Here is a 16,890-nt window from a genome sequence, read left to right on the forward strand (position 1 = left end):
GCAATGGACACGGCATGGTGTAGAAGAGTCGACGTGGGAATTGGAGAGCAAGATGTGCGATTCATATCCGCATTTGTTTGATTATCTTCCATCTGTTCCATTGTATTCGATGTATACTGATCCATTTACTGATTTTAGTTTTGATATGTACTATAACTGGTGACATATATATGTTTGCCAATGTTATGTATATAGAGGTGTTGGAGATTTCGAGGACTAAATCTTTTAAGAGGGGGAGAAATGTAAGGACCGTGTATCGTATTATCGTAAATCCTGTGTGATTATCGATAATTTATGAAATTGTCATGTTATTATGTATTTGATGTATATCATGACAATGGAATTGGGAAAATGAATATTAAATATGAATTGACTTTGTAAGAGCTCGAGTGGAGAAGCCAGACGCCAATATAGTACAAAATCAATATTTTGTACAGAACATCTGGCGCCCGAGCGGTAGAAAATGACCGCCCGAGCGCCAGTGTACCAAAAGTGGGGAAATTGGACAGAACATGTGTCGCCCGAGCGGTAGAAGATTACCACCCGAGCGCTAGTATAGCATATGAGAGTACTCGGAGAGAACATGCCGCGCCCGAGCGATAGTTTTTGACCGCCCGAGCACGGTGCATTTGAAACTCGGGGACAGAATGTCTCGCGCTCGGGCGCGAGAATTCTACCGCCCGAGCGCCGAAGCGGTGGAGGATAAGAATAAGTTCTTTTGTTCGTTTTCTTCATTTCCTATTTAGCAACTTCGAGAGAATACGAGAGAAAGTGATTTTTTTTATTCGAATCGACTTTGAAACGCTGTCTAAACGCGAAACAAATTATATATTTAGGATCTTCGCATCGAGGGCTTCTGACTGAGGTAAATTTCTTCTGGTTCCAGCAGCTCTAAATATCAAAGTGCTGGAATAGCATGTATTTGAAGTTGAAATTCCTATATGTGGTAGAATAACCGACAAAAAACTCGTATTCGAAGTCGGAATTGAATTATGATATGATTATGATTTGAATGATTTTTTGAAGTTTCAACTGATATTTGAAACTCAAATTAATGATTTTGGATTATGTTATTGATTGGAATGAGTATGTTATTGATGTAGATAAAGTATTATACTGATATCTTCAGGCTACATCAACTGGAAACGAAGAATTGAGGTATGTTGCGACCGGGTAACATACGACAGGTATCTGTATTATATGATATATGTTGGATTGGTTTGATGGATTGGAATGAGAATACATGTCTATATGCCTTATTTGTTGAGTTTTTGTGGCATACATGACATTGTGATTGGAATATCGATGTATAAAATAAATATTTTGTTAACACACATCGTTTAATGCATACATCGATACATAACATGCACGTTGAGCTCTGATCCTTGGATACCTTGATATGATTTGATTGGATTCTGGGGTTTGTGAACACAATGCTATGTTTGGTATTATATGACCCTTAAAGCATAGACATTTGTGGCCCCGACGATTGATATGAGATTTGAGATTTGATGGCGCTTCGTCGACGCTATCATACGAGTATCCCTTATTGAGGCCTGTGTGCCAGCTCGAGCATTGATTTGATAGCGATTCGTTTGATTCTGACATGTGCTCAGTGGATGGGCATTTGACCTGATACCTCCACGACATACATGCATTACATACCATATATCATTATTTAGATACTTGTGGTATATATGATGGTTGTTCCATACGGAGCTTTGCTCACCCCCAAGGGGGGCTGTTGTTGTCTTTGTGTGTGGACAATGGCAGGTACTCCAGGATATCAGGAGACCGGAGAGGGTACTTTTGGAGAGAGTCATAGTTTGAGTTGAGGTTTATATTTTGTTCCCAGTATATATGTATATGTTGTTTATGATGTGAGATTAAATACTATTTTTAGTATTTAAATTATAGAAGAAATATTTTGGGCTCATTGTAAAGAAATTTTAAACTCGTTTTTCGCTGTAATTAGTTAACCCTAATCAAAGTGCGTTGTAATAACGATTAGGAGCTAAGGGCTCCACATTTTCTTTACAACATAAAAGAGTATATTTATTAATACCCTTTAATCGTTTGTAATTCTTTTTAATGCCGCCAATGACATCATTATGCGAATTTTAATTTGAGAAAAGAGGGCTTCGTCAATGTTTATGGATTGCCAGGGACAGATTCTTTATATATCATTTCTCTCTAGGGACTTAAAATTTTGGCGAAGAAAAGTTGCATTGATCTATTTTTTTCGACCCCCGACTTTCATCTATATTTAGTTAATAACATAATATATGCATTCACTAAACATATGTCATGTAATTTAAGACTATACAGAGCTTGAGTATATTTTTTTCTTCTCTGTGTCTTTGACTGTTAAAATAGCCTAACCGTATAAATTGTGATTTAAATATGGTAGTTATTCTCTCATCTATCTCACTAAGAGATTCTCCGGCCGTGAGTGGCTCTTTGGTTTCTGCTGAAGTCATGTCCAGGACAATTTTAACTGATCTCATCAGACTCATTTCTAAAAGTTTAATGAATCTTTCTTTGTTGAGATGAAGTATTCATGCTGCGAATTTCATAGCCGACGTCCAGTCATTTATGAGATCTTCTCTGTTGTTGAAATACAGTATATCAAGTTTAAGTGTAATAACATAACCCCATAAGAATGTAGTGGTTCTAAACAGACTTCTCATAGGGTGTTTGGTGCAAGAAAATATGATTTTTCCTTGATCTTGTTCCCGCTAGGTGTGCTTCTCCATCTACTTGGAAATCTATTGGGGTCCTCTCATATTTTTATTATGATATCCCACTTTTCCTTGGTGGTTCATGGGAATATGATCAAGTTATTAATAGAGGTCCACCCCCTGTTGTATTCATCTTTAGATCTACGATTTTAATATTTACAAAAGACTCTGCAAGGTCTTGAAAATCTTCTAGATCAATCTTTTCTAGAGTTGTCAACTTAATTTCTTTTTTTGAGACAGTTTTAATCATGTTGATACTTTTTTTTCGTCGGTTAAAGGTTTTGCATTACATTGGTCTTCCCTATTTGGTGTAATAAGGGTTCAATATCAAAGGATGGTGTTAACTTTCCATCAGAAATCCTTTTACTGAAACTTGGTTGTTGTTCTAAAATTTAATTCTTGTTTGAACATCTTTAACATTCCAAGAATTTCTTCTTGTTTTTCAATTATTCCCTTATTTTTATATGGTACAAAGCATATCTGATTGTCATAATTATGTACTATCTTTTATATCTCTCGAAGATCTCCTGAGAGTTTAGATGAATTCAAAACTATTTCAAAGAACCTATTACTTTGAACCATAAGTATACCTTAAGATTCTGATACGTTCATCTTTGATCCTAGTGTCTAATCATGATTAGCTCGTGTTTTAAATATTTTAAAATATTGGAGTAAGTCACGTAAATATTTAATTTCTAATATTTATTCGGATCCATAATTTTTAAGGAAAATATCTCCCTCAAACATTTAATTACATGTTAATAACAACATTAAATGTTTGAAATAATTTTGACTAGACTAAAATCGAGGATATTTTTAATCATTTTGTCAAAATTGAGTTCACACTAAAATTCTATTTCTTAGAGAATAAATATTAAAGTGAAAGTTGAATTGGATATTTTTTTCTAATTTACCCATGATCCAACAAGTTTATATAATTTTAAAAAAAAATTACAAGTTTATTGAAATAATCTTACCAGATTATTGAAACTCAAATTCAACACACATTACAATTACCCATTACAAACAAAAAAATTCTAATTTAAAAGTATAAAAAATAAATAAAAAATGTTTTAACGCTACGTAACGTCAAAATAACGCTCGATTGGAATAAAGAAAATGACGTGCAATAATCTTACAATAGAAAGATATATGTGTGCATTTGTGTTCCATATATCATACTATAAAACTGCAGTATTTCATATCTGCAACTTCTTAAGTATGTAACAAAGCGGTACTTTCCCAATAAAGGTCAACTATGAGATCACCATAAAATCACAGCTTTCCCTGTTCTCGAAGTTGTTCCTGTTTATGTAGCACCAAAAAGATAAAGAGAGGAAAGGAAGCATAAATCATAACAAGGTATGGTTAAGATGCTAAAGAATTATATTCGTGGCTGTTTCTGAACGTACTGACCTCAGACACAAAGAAGGCATGGAAACCATATGGAACTCTCGTAGGTAGTTCAACTATGCCAACAGGATCTGGTGACATCGTCTTCGCATCAATTACATTCACTTGTGACTTTCTGTACATCATATCCAAGCCATATATTTGGTTGAAAAGATTCAGAAATGCCAAAAACAGACTAGAACTACAAATATGATTAATCTGAGACAAAAAAAAAGTACCCGGTGTTCTCATCATGTACGAAGAAAATCAAGTAGCCATCGTCTTCTTCAGAGGTCGTGCCAGGCTTCTGGGGAACAAAGACGGCCTCCGATCCAAATCTTCCAGGTCCAAGATCAAAGATACCTTTAACATTTCCTCCAACTTCGAGCTGCGACTTTCCAGTCTCTGGCTCCGCGTGTAAATCAAATTTAATAATACCAGTCACCTTAGCTATACTATCCAGTATCGTCCCATATACATAGCGTTGTTTCCTGAATACACAAGAGTTCAATAATCCCGATGATTGAAAAACAATCTGAGGACCAAGTACTTGTACTTCTACCATAGTTGTCAAGGCGCTAGGCGCCGTTCAAGGCGACGAGCCACTGCCTAGCGCCCGAACGCCTAGGCGACAAAAGGCGATCGCCTAGCCACGAGGCGATAATATAGAGAGAATGTATTATATATTTATGTTCTACTAAAAATCAACTATTAATAATAATGAACTATATTTCAAATAACAATGCTTCCAACCGGGGTCTCTCTTATTATCCCCATCTGGTTGTGTGTTTTCTGATTGAGGATGAGAAGCCATAATTAGATATCTGCTGCAGACAAGAACTCCAAGTTACTTGAAACAGAAGCCTGCGCAGAGAATAACTGGTCCAGGAGCCTTCAATCGGCAGAGAATAACAGGTCCAGGAAATCTTCAATCGACAGACAGAGCATGGTGCGCAGAAGCTTCAATCGGCAGGGGTTGATAATAGAATACGTATCGACATGCAAAACTAGGCTATTTTTTTAAAATAAATTACTTATGGGCTGAAATTAGTTATGGGCTTATTTAGTTGGGCTTTGGGTCATTAAAAAATAAAGGAGAAGCCTGCTTATGCGATGCGCACAGGCTGCTGCAAAGAGGCGATTCGCCTGGAACGCCCATCGCCTGGAGAAAGGCGGTTTCAAGGCGCTAAAGGCGCTCGCCCAGCCATGCACGTCGCCTGGTTGCAACTAAGGCGCTGAAGCTCCGCCTAGCGCCTGAGGCGCGCCTGACAACTATGACTTCTACCAAAAATTATATTTGATGATAATAGAACAATTCATATTTTTAAAACCGTATTAACAGTCCAAGCATCACGTTTTATTTACTATGCCAATAGCAGCCACACAGGACAGAAGAGTTGCTCTAACTTGCAATTATAAGAATCAAATGTGAACCTCTCAGCAGGTAATTTTCACCATCTTTATTGAAAGCTTATAAGGTGTGCACGTAATCTTTAGTCTCATCAACCTTGGTTATGTAAACAACCGCAAAAGTGAGAGCTTACGATTATGTCTAGCAATATAGTTGATTGTAATAATGTACCTCAAAAAAACTTTAAAAAAATATATCAATCCAAATGTCATTTGTTCAAGTTTTTTACCGCATGGCTACTAGCTAGCTACACATTCGAGTAGGAGCAATTTGTTAATACCAACACAATTAATTTTTCAAACATTTTTAAAATGTAAAAAATCATATATAGATACACAGCGCTATGAATAATTATTTTTTCAGTACTGAGTACTTAAATGCTCAACATTAATGATTTTTTTTTAGTGTGCTAAAAGTTCGAGCCATATCATTAAATAATTGATAAAATGTTACCTTCCGGTGTAGCTTTCATTTATCCGGGGAAAATCAACAGCGGAAACAGACAACCTTTTCTGTGAAGCTGAACAATTTTTCAGGTTGAACCTCATCTCATACCTTAACAGACAACACCAATTCAGAGTCATTTAAGAAGGGGTAGATAAAGAAAGAAATCTTTTCAGAACTGCAAGGCTCTTACAGTTCATTTGTGAAATTCTCCAGCTTTTGCTTTACAGTGCCATTAACCATGTCAAGATCAGGATTCTGCAGCCGACAAGTGATCAGGACAACCTCATCTCCATCCTCCCAAGCATTTGCTGACAAACAATTGAATCTCATGATTTGTCAGGAGTCAGGACCGAAAATGCCAAAGCAAAAAAACAACCCTAAAGGTCACACAGTTATACTATGATAAACAATATGACCTTGAACTGGTTTTGATTTTATTTGATTTGATGGGGAAGTTTCGAATTTGAGCTGTTGGTTGGCTCGATGACCAAAGTGAGAGAACTTGGCACCTTACATCATAAATAGAGGCTTCGGTTGGCATAATCATTGACATACTTGTGCCCATCGTTTGGCCTGAGCATTGAACCTTAGTTTAGTTTGGCTTAAGTTTTGAACTTAGGCTTGTTTGGTAGAGCTTTCAGCCATTTTTTGGCATAAGACTTGAGCCACATGGGCCTAAGATTAGGACCCCTAAATTAATTTTGTAAGTGTCCGCCAAGAGGGCGCAACACGGGCTCCATGAATCAGCCATGCAGCTGGGATGCAGGCTCGACAAATAGTCTGTGCAGGTAGGCCACATGGGCTCCGCATGGGTGCAATGTGAGTTCCAAACATTGTTCATGCAGGTACCAAGAATCCGCTACACATCAACCACGCAGATGCCAAGCAGAACGGACATGCCCTCTTCTCTGGCCAATTAGTGTGACCCATCAGCAAATAGTTGTGGCAATTTTCTATATCCCTTTATATAATTCTAGTATTCAATTACTTAAAAAACAGCTATTAGATTCAAACTTTAAAGGCATAAATCTTAAATTCAGATTTTAAGTAAATGACTCTTAAATCCAAGAATAGAATAAAATTCAAGAGTTTATAAACACTTAAAATTATCGAGAATTTATAAACCTTTGGGTGGTTTCTTATGTTTTGAAGTTTGTATTGTTACTTCTTCGATTTTGTAGTCATTATATCTTGAGAAAAAAAATTCTATTGTCTGTAAGCATCGATAGGGGACAATATTTTTGCCTATACACCAGCCATATCTTTTTTCCCTAAAACATCACTCGCATATATTCCAAGCTTAATCGACCACATTCAACTAGTGAATAAAATTATGTTCCTTAGAGCTTCATTTTTGTCCTTTTTTTATCCCATGCTAAGCGTTTACACGTACTTCTGATTCCTATTACCAAAAGCAAAATGTAAAATCTAAACAATAACATTCCTATTCATAGTGAATTTGAAAGATCTAAACAAAATCATTCCTATTTATGGTGAAGCTGAAAGATCTAAACAATATCAATCCTATTTATAGTGAAGTTGAAGTGACAATGTATATCCTAAGCTCTGTTTGGAATTTATGTTGAGCCAATGTATATCCTAAGCTCTGTTTGGAATTTATGTTGAGCCATCCATTAGAAATTCAAATCCATAACAACCTAATCAAAGCAGCTTTTCTAAATAGCTGAAATTAGGGATGACTTTAAATCAACATGCATAAACATATAGGGATCCACAAAGTTTGTTTGGTCCTCCATCAGACAAGTAATCATTCTTATAACACATTCAAACTAGATTGCTCACCATTATGGAAAATGAAGCAGTTTGGAAGCTCGAACCACTTGATTAAGAGTTCATTCTTCACATACCGTGGAAGGATACCAAACCGGGCTTTCTTAGTAGGATCAAAATTGAATATAAATTTTTTCTCTTTCACCATTTCCTGAAAATATAATACTTCCGATTGAGTGAAAATGAAAGACTAAATATTAAAATAATAAGATACATAAGTAGTTTACAAGTGCCTAAAACCGGAATGTGCTAGAAGTTGGTCACATACATAAAGTATTACCCATAAATATATGCAAGTGAAAGAAAAGCTCGAATGAGTTCATGCAGCCAATGACACAACATGGGAACTGATGCTAACTAATTATTGATGTCATCAAGTGCCTAAAAGCGGTATGTACTAGAAGCTGGTCATAGATAAAGTATTACCCATAAATTTTCAAGTAAGGATGCTTATATCATATGATTCATATCATAGTATCTAGAGGATCATTCAACATACAGGTGGGATTTTTTTATTTTTTTTAGAAAAAAGTAAAAAAAGAATAAGGGGTCAGATGATCTCGGTATGCCTCTTTTAAAGTTAAAAAGCACATATATTTATAATCATAACAAATTTAAAGTCAAAGGAGAATAATGTTTAAATAATCTCCACACCTTTGGCCTGAAGTACAATGGTAGATCCATAAAAATAGCATAATTTTCAGTAATGGCAAAATCATGCATCATGATTGGTTCTGACACAGTAATAGGCACTGGATCATGCATTACGCCATCGTTTGATATGACTCTGTATGTGATATATGGTGGAGTTTGAGCATAACCAAAGGTAAACATTTCACCTGCATGACAAGTTCAGATAAGCAAGCCATATTGCTAGTAAAGTATGAAAAATAAACATCTCAAATTCATTATTTAAGATACCATTGTTAAAACTTAACATCACATATAATTTCACACATCGTATGCATTTCGCAAGCTTGTCCGTGATTACAACCAATTGTTTTGATTAAGATTCTCACTGATTTTTATCAATTAAGCACTCAAAGATTACAAACTAGGTTCTGTAGTCAAATGACCAATCCATTGCCCAGCTATTGTCATCCAAGTCAGTGTCGCATCTCAATCTGTCTCACATCATGCGTCATTCCTACAGCATCAAGTAAAATTAACACTAACCGAGAACCCTCTTTAATACCACATACTCTACTTGTCATCAAGCATTCCATATGTTCTGCCTCAACACTGGTGGCATGACGGACAACACATGACCAGCAACTCCAAAAATAATTTACACAAATCTTCAAACTACTGGAAGTAGGAAAACATGATGGCAGCAGAATTCTTTTTACTATTATATCTAAGCTGTTCTTTAGGCGTCATTCGATCTTTTAGTGTACTGTAGGTAACAGCAGAAAAGGAGATAAAAATAACTTCTTCAATATGTCGAACTCGGAAAATAAGTTAGCATATGTCGAATTGTTAACTCGATGATTAAAAAAATTTACTTTTACTGTTGAATTTAAATGGACATGTCCGTTACCAGTAATCGGGTCAACTTTTGGATGAGCAGTAAAAGAATGCGACAGTCTTTTGTCATAATCCAGCATGCCAATTGTTTGCAAATCCCCATCTTCCAAAACTTTAATGACATCTGTGCAATAGATTGAAAACAATACAGCAATAAACAAGCATATCACATAAGTTTTGACAATGATTTGTAGACATTACGTCCATGTGCCAAACTAAGGAGGAAAACAGATGAGTGATTTAAACCACACAAAATTATTGGTATCAATCAAATTTTGTCCTATGACAGGGCATTAATTAAACATACAACGAGCAAAAGGAGAAAAAGAAAAGAAAACAAGAAGAATGCAAGCTTACATGGTTTATCTGCTTCACTGAGTGCCAGTAGCTTTCCATGGTGATATATAAGAGCTGTATTAGCTGAAAAAGATTGGAACTGTTAGAGACCCAATTACTATTGGGCCCAGATATTTAAACAAGCAAAGAGTCAAGGACCAAGTAAGAGAAGCCCATGGTTAATTATAGATCATGTGGAAGGGGAGGAAATGAGAGAATAAAATATAAGCAGAGGAAAGTGGTAGGCATTCAGTTATATTCATTTTCTGAGTTTGTGGGTACTAGCAGCAGCTAGGGAAAACAGAGTGTCTCTTTGTACAGAGTCTAACCACTGGGAATAGAAATTTTCATTTATACATTTCAGTTATTTTTTTCCATCTTCTGTCACATCTGTTGATATCTTGAAAAGAATTTGTGGTTGCAATAGGAACACTCTTCATCTTAGAAATCAGCAACCAAATATATAAATCTTACTATAATTTATGATAATTACCAAAACTGTAACTCATTAATTTAAGCAGGGAGGGTGTGTGTGTGGGGAGGGGGCGGCGTTAGACCACCGTTTACACGTGACAAACAATCATGATTTATTACCTGTACCATGACCATAGGAAACATCCAGTACTTTAAGCTTTGTTCTAAGCATTTGCATGTTGACCATGAGAAGTCCAAACATTCCTTTCAGGTCACCAATCTGCAAACCATAGGGACAATATTTAGCACCTACAAAACAAATGTGATAAACACCCTATATTTGAAGAACACACACACACACATATATACTATATATAAGGAGAGATTAAACCATGGCATGTATTATTGTGTACGAAAGCCTTTCTGGGAATTAGATGAACAGCCTGTATGTTAATCATGTATCTTAGGATATCGTCTTCTTTTCTTTATTTATCGTGTTTTTATTTTCCTATTCCACTACTCCCGGTTGATTTTACATGGAACAAGACGAGAAAATAGCTCCTCACGACCCTCTAGATTATTTTTTTAACCGATCAAGGTTTCCAACATGGTAGATGCCATTAGCCATCAAGGCACAATGATATTAACAGCACATCATTATTTTCAGCATTGTAATCCTGGAATATACTCCTCAAGGATAGGTAACTTCAGTCATTTGCATTCGCCCAAGTGAAAAGGTTCTCTCTCCATTCATCAAAGATATCCAAACACGACTTAGATACATCGTAGATGAATGAATAGGGAATGCTGATAGTAAAGGTTCAGTAATTATATTAAAAAAAAAAGAACTGGCAAGAATTTAAAGAAATTCTTATTTACCATTGGATAGTGTTCATGGTAAAAAAAACGAAAGAGAGAAATGAGTTCAAGATAATGAAAGATGTTCCCTTTATAATTTACACTAATACAAAATCCCCATGCAAACCTTCATGAACTTAGCTCCCGCATAAAATTCTTCTTGTTTAAGGCGTGATGTCTTCACAAAGCGAGAGACATATGTAGCCTTTCCATCTTTAATATGCATTCCATGAATCATTCTGTAAAATAGAGCACCATAAAAGGCACGTTGTTGGCATAATAATCAGTCTGTTGAGAAGTTCAAAGTATGTCTGCTACTACTGAAGTAAAAAATTCAAAAAATGAACAACTTAGAATAACCGAGTAGGTATTTAAATGTGGGAAAAGTTTAAAAAACAATGAACATGAAGATTTTTAATCAAGGGAAGGCAACAAAACAAATAGCCAAAGAAGATTCCATACGGTAAGATTGGGGGAAAAACATTAGACAGATTTCATAAATTTTCTTTGACTTCTGCGGACATTTGTTATTGGAAAAACTTAATAGTTCTACTTACCTAAAGCAGTTTGATAATTTAAAAGGCATAATGACACTAAAGCGAGATGTCAAAGCTATACTATCAGTGAACAATTAAAGAATGCTAAAAGCAGTCTTGAAAATAAATCCTAACATTTAACCAAGAAATCAAGTTATCAACAATCAACATTAGACTGGAAATCATAATTGATCATAGTTGATGTACAGAACCTGGTACAGCAAAATCCAAATCTTTTAGTCTCCTTCAAAGATTTGCTTAAAATTATCCCACCATCCGATTGTTTTGATGAACATATTTCTTTTGCATTGATATATGACTCCCACAACAATAAGGTTGTGCATACCGATATGAGACAACATGGTTTAATTTTAAAAAAAAAAACTGATCAGGCCTACAAATCAGCTCTATCTATCGCACTCAATGTTCTGTAATTTAGAAGTTCTACCAAAGGAGAAGTTTGATACATATCAGGACAAGGCAAATCTAAAAAGGTAAGACAATCCATAAGAGTGCTATATAAATATTTTCTAGGAAGGCTTATTATTTGCCACCAATCATAATCAGTGATCTTGTCGTACTCGTTGAATAAAAAACAGATCAAGTTTATTAGTAAAAGATTGTCACTGCTGTAAAAGATTTTCATTGAAAAAGTGGCTTCTTTTATTTTGAAAGTTGTGAACTTTGATACCTGCAATTTCAATTTTCAGCAGAATAATAGATAAATAATTAATTTGGCGGGATGAGAAAGGAGGAGGGGACATCCCATCCTGGTTAAAATTAGTTACACAAACTAAGAGATAAATGAGGAATTTATAATACTCACCCATCTCCATCAAACCTGCAAAGAGAACAAACAAGGACATGTCAAGAAATCGTTGGATAAAATCAGATCAGCAGATATATTCCACTACAACTCACAACTAAAGTTACAGTTATAAACACAAACAAGAAAATAATGTGCTGAGGGTGAAAATATTTTTTCATCAATTAAGCAGAGAGAGCCAAGTGAGCTACTGGAGTTTTGGTGTTTCAATGTTCATTTCACAAACACAACTTAAGACCATGTGAGGGTCAGGGTCTCCATAAATAATTGATTAAAGAGGGGATTACCAATGATATCCAGCAATGGGAGAAAACTTTGGGTTAGGTCCAACCCTCACAAACTCACCATTCAGGCATTCCTGAAGCAAAATAACATATTTATCATCATATTAAAATTTGTACTTGACAAGGAAACTGGTTGACTTTTAAAGTGGTAGTTATATAGTGAAGACCGAATGTGTTACAATACAGGATTTACTTGGTTCTGTCATAAAGATATACATTAATGGCTCAATGACCTGAGAAATAAAACTTTTAATTCTCTCTTAACTTAGATTACAATCACTATCACTTTATACGTCTCTTTATACAAGTGAGAATCCATTGGGATAAATATATTAGAAAACCTTTTTGCTATCATCTCAACAATATGATATCTAATTCCAAAATATATTGTTACTTACAAAATTTAATGTTCTCTAAACCAACCAAACCAAGCCTAGCTCATAACAATGGTTGAACATAAGACAGGTTAGAATAAGTATGGAACTCTACTAAATTTCACGATACATGGTCTTAGCTTCACGCTTGGGGCTACACCAAGCCGAGGTTCCAGAAAAGCTCGAATGAACTCAAGCATTGAGAAAAAATCCTGTACAAATTCAAGGTAAGGCAGCAACAATCATCCTTAGCTACTTATTTCAGCAAGACGATTGAAAGCTAGTACTTGGACTGCTATACAACTTAACTAATTTAATCTACACAAATGTCATCAGCTAGAACTTTTGATAGAAAGTGAATTACTTGGTCTATAAAACCCTAGATCGTGTGTTCAACTTCTATGGGCTGCAGATTGATGCAATCGTTGAAAAGAGGCTTATCGGATAGTACAATTATTCCTACCATCCTGTGGAGTTCCTATTGTGGACATTGATCCCAACATGTTATATGGCATACTAAACGGTTTAGAAATTCCGAGTCACGACGTTATTATCATTTATAGCTTTTGGTAAAATGACAAGTGCATGGTCCTACATTCAGCAAGATTGAGCTTGAGTTGTGCTAAACCACTGTATTTTCCAATCGAGAATGCGGTCTAGAGTAGGGTGAATATTATTAATATGGAATTGGGTACCCAACCCAACGCGATCGGATTGGTTAAATTTTTAAAAATTCGGGTTCAGGGAACTTGGGTTGGTGTTCGGGTATTTTAACTACCAATTCGGGTACCCGCGCGTATTAAACCCTAACCTTATATTTCTTGTTCCCACCTTTACTGCATTCATTTTCATTAGTCACCTTCATTTACCTTATCTGCTTGTGGTTATAGCCTAAGGTTGGAGCTGTGGATCAAGCGACACTGCTACCTCTACCCCAATCTCTCCAACACAAAAACACGTTATACTTGAAGGGGATATTTATCTGTAGTGTATTTGAAGTTCTGAACCGACTTTCATATCTGTTTTCATCTACGTATGCACCTAATTATTTCAATTCCCTATTAGCGTACCATATTTGAATTTCACTCATGGAAAATTGAATAATTGGGCACTATGATGTCTTATGTTGGATGTAATCTAGGAAATTTCTCAACACTAGCAGCACCAAGCAAGCTAATTTGATAATTGGGTTGCATTGCTGGTGTATCTATTTTCAGTATATTGGTGCTATGTTGTGTATTGCTGGCAGGGTTTTTGATTGGCTCTCCTTGACTCCTTGCCCATGCTATATCAACAACTACTTGTTTTCTTTGCACACCAAGTGGTTGATGTTTGTCTGTGTTGATTCTATGAGCTGCCCAGATCCTTTTCTCCTATTGTTATGTCCTTGCGTCAAAATCAAAGAAATATAAATATCAGGTACCTGACTGACAAAATTTCTGGTACCAGAAGATCCAGTAGCCAACATATTATATTTTGGGTTCGGGGAGTACAATTTACTACAAGACGTGTCGGGTACCTGAACATATGCTCACACATAGTTCTAGAGATATAAATCACGCTAGAGAAGTCTTTAAGCCCAAAAAATGCAAATTGTGTTTCTTGTCAATGGATCCTCTCTCACTTAACTACACGTTGAACCAAGGTTTACAAGAGTAAAACTAATGTAAATAGTACTTCCCTTTTTAAAAAAAATTTTGAGGTAGAAGGTGCACATGTCTCCTACTTTAAGAAATACTTTTATTAAATTAATTAGAGCGTGACTAATAGAAATTAAAGAGCAAATTGCATTGGCATATAATGTTTATTGTTCGTAGATGACATCATCCTATTAGACAAGATAAAGAAGCTAACCAACAAAAAGTCATAATTAGGGGGATAACTCACGTAGGAGGGAGAGTTGTGAGCCAACTAAGAGTCTAAGACTTAACACGTTGACGGGGGAAGTGATTATGGAGTTGGCACACAGGATCAACTTCCACAAAGTAAGCTACTAGATTATCTATTTCTCAAATATTGGAGACGATATTGCACACATGACCACAAACTACCCTAGGATGAGCTTTTCAGAAGAAGTAACTGAAACATAAACAAGACCTTCTCCAGTTCAGTTCAATCACAGCAAAACCTTAGCACCAGAGCCATTCCTACCATGGACAGAGATGCTTTGACTGGGAACAAATGGGCTGCATAAAAGCTCAAAGGATTTTCTAAATTTGGCAACGGAGGAGGTCACGAAAGCCGTCTTAGATGAAGACTGGGGTTACGTGGATGGTATCCGATCACCGATGGTTAAAAATGAGGTCTGAGCATAGAAGTTTGTTGAAGAGAGGAAAACAAAAACATTGATGAAGAGTGCAGGAAAATGTTTGGTGGAAGTAGATGAAAGTTTAGGTAAATTAAAGATAAGAATGTCTATTACGGTAATAAGCGAGGATAGGTTACGTATAAAAAAAAACGGTGGCCAATATAGGCTAATTGTCTAAATTTCACCTCAAACTTGAATATGCCAGCAAGTCATCCTGCAAATGAGTGTTCAAAAGCACAATATTGAAGGAAAATTGGGTGGCAGCATTACAATGAAGATTAGACTTCAAGATGATTTGGCCAAGCCCAAAGTAAAAATCACTCCAGAAAACCATAGAAAATCAAAACAAACAAGCTGAACTAGCATCACTAACAATCTAATCCATATTTGACCACAAGGTACATACTTTTTAAATGCACAACCAAAAACAGACACAAAACTCAAACAAAAACAAAGCACACGTTTTTTCATCAGTTAAAGGCAAAATCAAAATATCTCACTGGGAGGGTTCCTCTGACAGGAAGGTCAGTGAAAGGAGGGGTCTCATCAACTGGTGCAAAGTTACCCGAAAGATAATGAAGAGGCTGTTTTGGGTCATACATGAGCTTCACAAAAGCCCATTCCAACCAGTCGATCGCCGTCGATGTAAACCCCTTTTTAGGCACTGGTTTCACCACCACCAAACCGCCCTCATCCCTCTCCACCTCCTCCTCCTGACCCATGATTCCTCCCTCTCAAATGGCGGATTTTTCTCGGCGTTGGTGGAATATAAGTAGGTGAATTTGGTGGGTTCTTTTGTGTGGACAAGGAAGAGTGATAATCGAGAGTGGTTGTGGATTTTAAAGTTTGACGTGTGGCTGGCGGTGAATTTCATGTGGCATTTTGTCTTGAAGAACACGTGCCGCTCTTCCAACAATGGCGTCTTGAAATGAGTCTCTTTCATTGTCTTGTTGATGCACGTTTTCTCGGTAGAAAATTGGTTCCTTTGTCAGTCTCTACCTCGTTATATACCGTTTTAATAGTAATTACTACTATCAATTAAAGATAGTAATCAATAATTTTGACAAAGTAATGAAAAATATTTTTGATTTTATAATTGAATCAAAAATAATATTAGATACGAGCAAAATTATAAAGATATAAAGGCATTTGAAGGAACGTCTTGAAATGATTCAAACTCTTGATTTTGACAAAATAATAAAAAATACTTTGATTTTATATTGAGTCATAAATGATATCAGAGTCCATGTAAAATTATGAAAATACAGAGCCATTTGATGGAACACCTTGAAATACTTCAAATCGGATTCAATAAGTTTGCCCTAAACGCAGAAGTAGTGGGTAGGCTACAACAAAATTGATAAGAACATTGTATATGATTGTATAACAAGTTGTTTACGTGCTTATACTCATTTACGGTCAGTATTGCAAAATTTGATTATTCATTCTATTGAGAAGCCACTGTTTCCCGGATGGAGAGTTTTTTTTAGTACAAAGCTATATACATGAAGCACGGAATTCAAACACTCTAACATAAGTGCTAAATCGGGATCATCTTTAAATAAGTCAGTCAAAGAAAAATTTTAAGCTCCGGATATTATTTAGAGCCTTCAAGTCAACCTTTCAACACGAGGATTGAAGATGG

The 16,890-nt window shown here is 35.7% G+C and overlaps 1 protein-coding gene across 1 annotated transcript; it reads right to left on the minus strand.

Annotated features, from left to right (window-relative positions):
• Window positions 1–3,878: 3,878 nt before the first annotated feature.
• Window positions 3,879–16,100, minus strand: LOC142553681 (carotenoid 9,10(9',10')-cleavage dioxygenase 1-like). Its single transcript, XM_075664120.1, has 14 exons — window positions 15,746–16,100; window positions 12,567–12,637; window positions 12,280–12,294; window positions 11,045–11,156; window positions 10,240–10,339; window positions 9,667–9,729; window positions 9,323–9,433; window positions 8,437–8,621; window positions 7,795–7,933; window positions 6,182–6,299; window positions 5,998–6,099; window positions 4,373–4,624; window positions 4,158–4,269; window positions 3,879–4,046 (listed from the first exon to the last, which is right to left on the minus strand). The coding sequence occupies exons 1-14, from the start codon at window positions 15,965–15,967 to the stop codon at window positions 4,017–4,019; spliced, it is 1,632 nt and encodes a 543-aa protein (XP_075520235.1). The 5' UTR covers window positions 15,968–16,100; the 3' UTR covers window positions 3,879–4,016.
• Between the last annotated feature and the right edge of the window lie 790 nt (window positions 16,101–16,890).

This window comes from Primulina tabacum, chromosome 8 (genome assembly GCF_025594145.1).
Source record: "Primulina tabacum isolate GXHZ01 chromosome 8, ASM2559414v2, whole genome shotgun sequence".
In the NCBI taxonomy this organism is placed as follows: Eukaryota; Viridiplantae; Streptophyta; class Magnoliopsida; order Lamiales; family Gesneriaceae; genus Primulina; species Primulina tabacum.

Coding starts and splice junctions, on each gene's coding strand:
- LOC142553681 (XM_075664120.1), bottom strand. CDS start 15,967: ATGGGTCAGGAGGAGGAGGTGGAGAGGGATGAGGGCGGTTTGGTGGTG. Junction 12,638..15,745: donor CTGTCAGAGGAACCCTCCCA/GTGAGATATTTT, acceptor ATTTTGCTTCAG/GAATGCCTGAATGGTGAGTT. Junction 9,434..9,666: donor CAGTGAAGCAGATAAACCAT/GTAAGCTTGCAT, acceptor TCTATTGCACAG/ATGTCATTAAAGTTTTGGAA.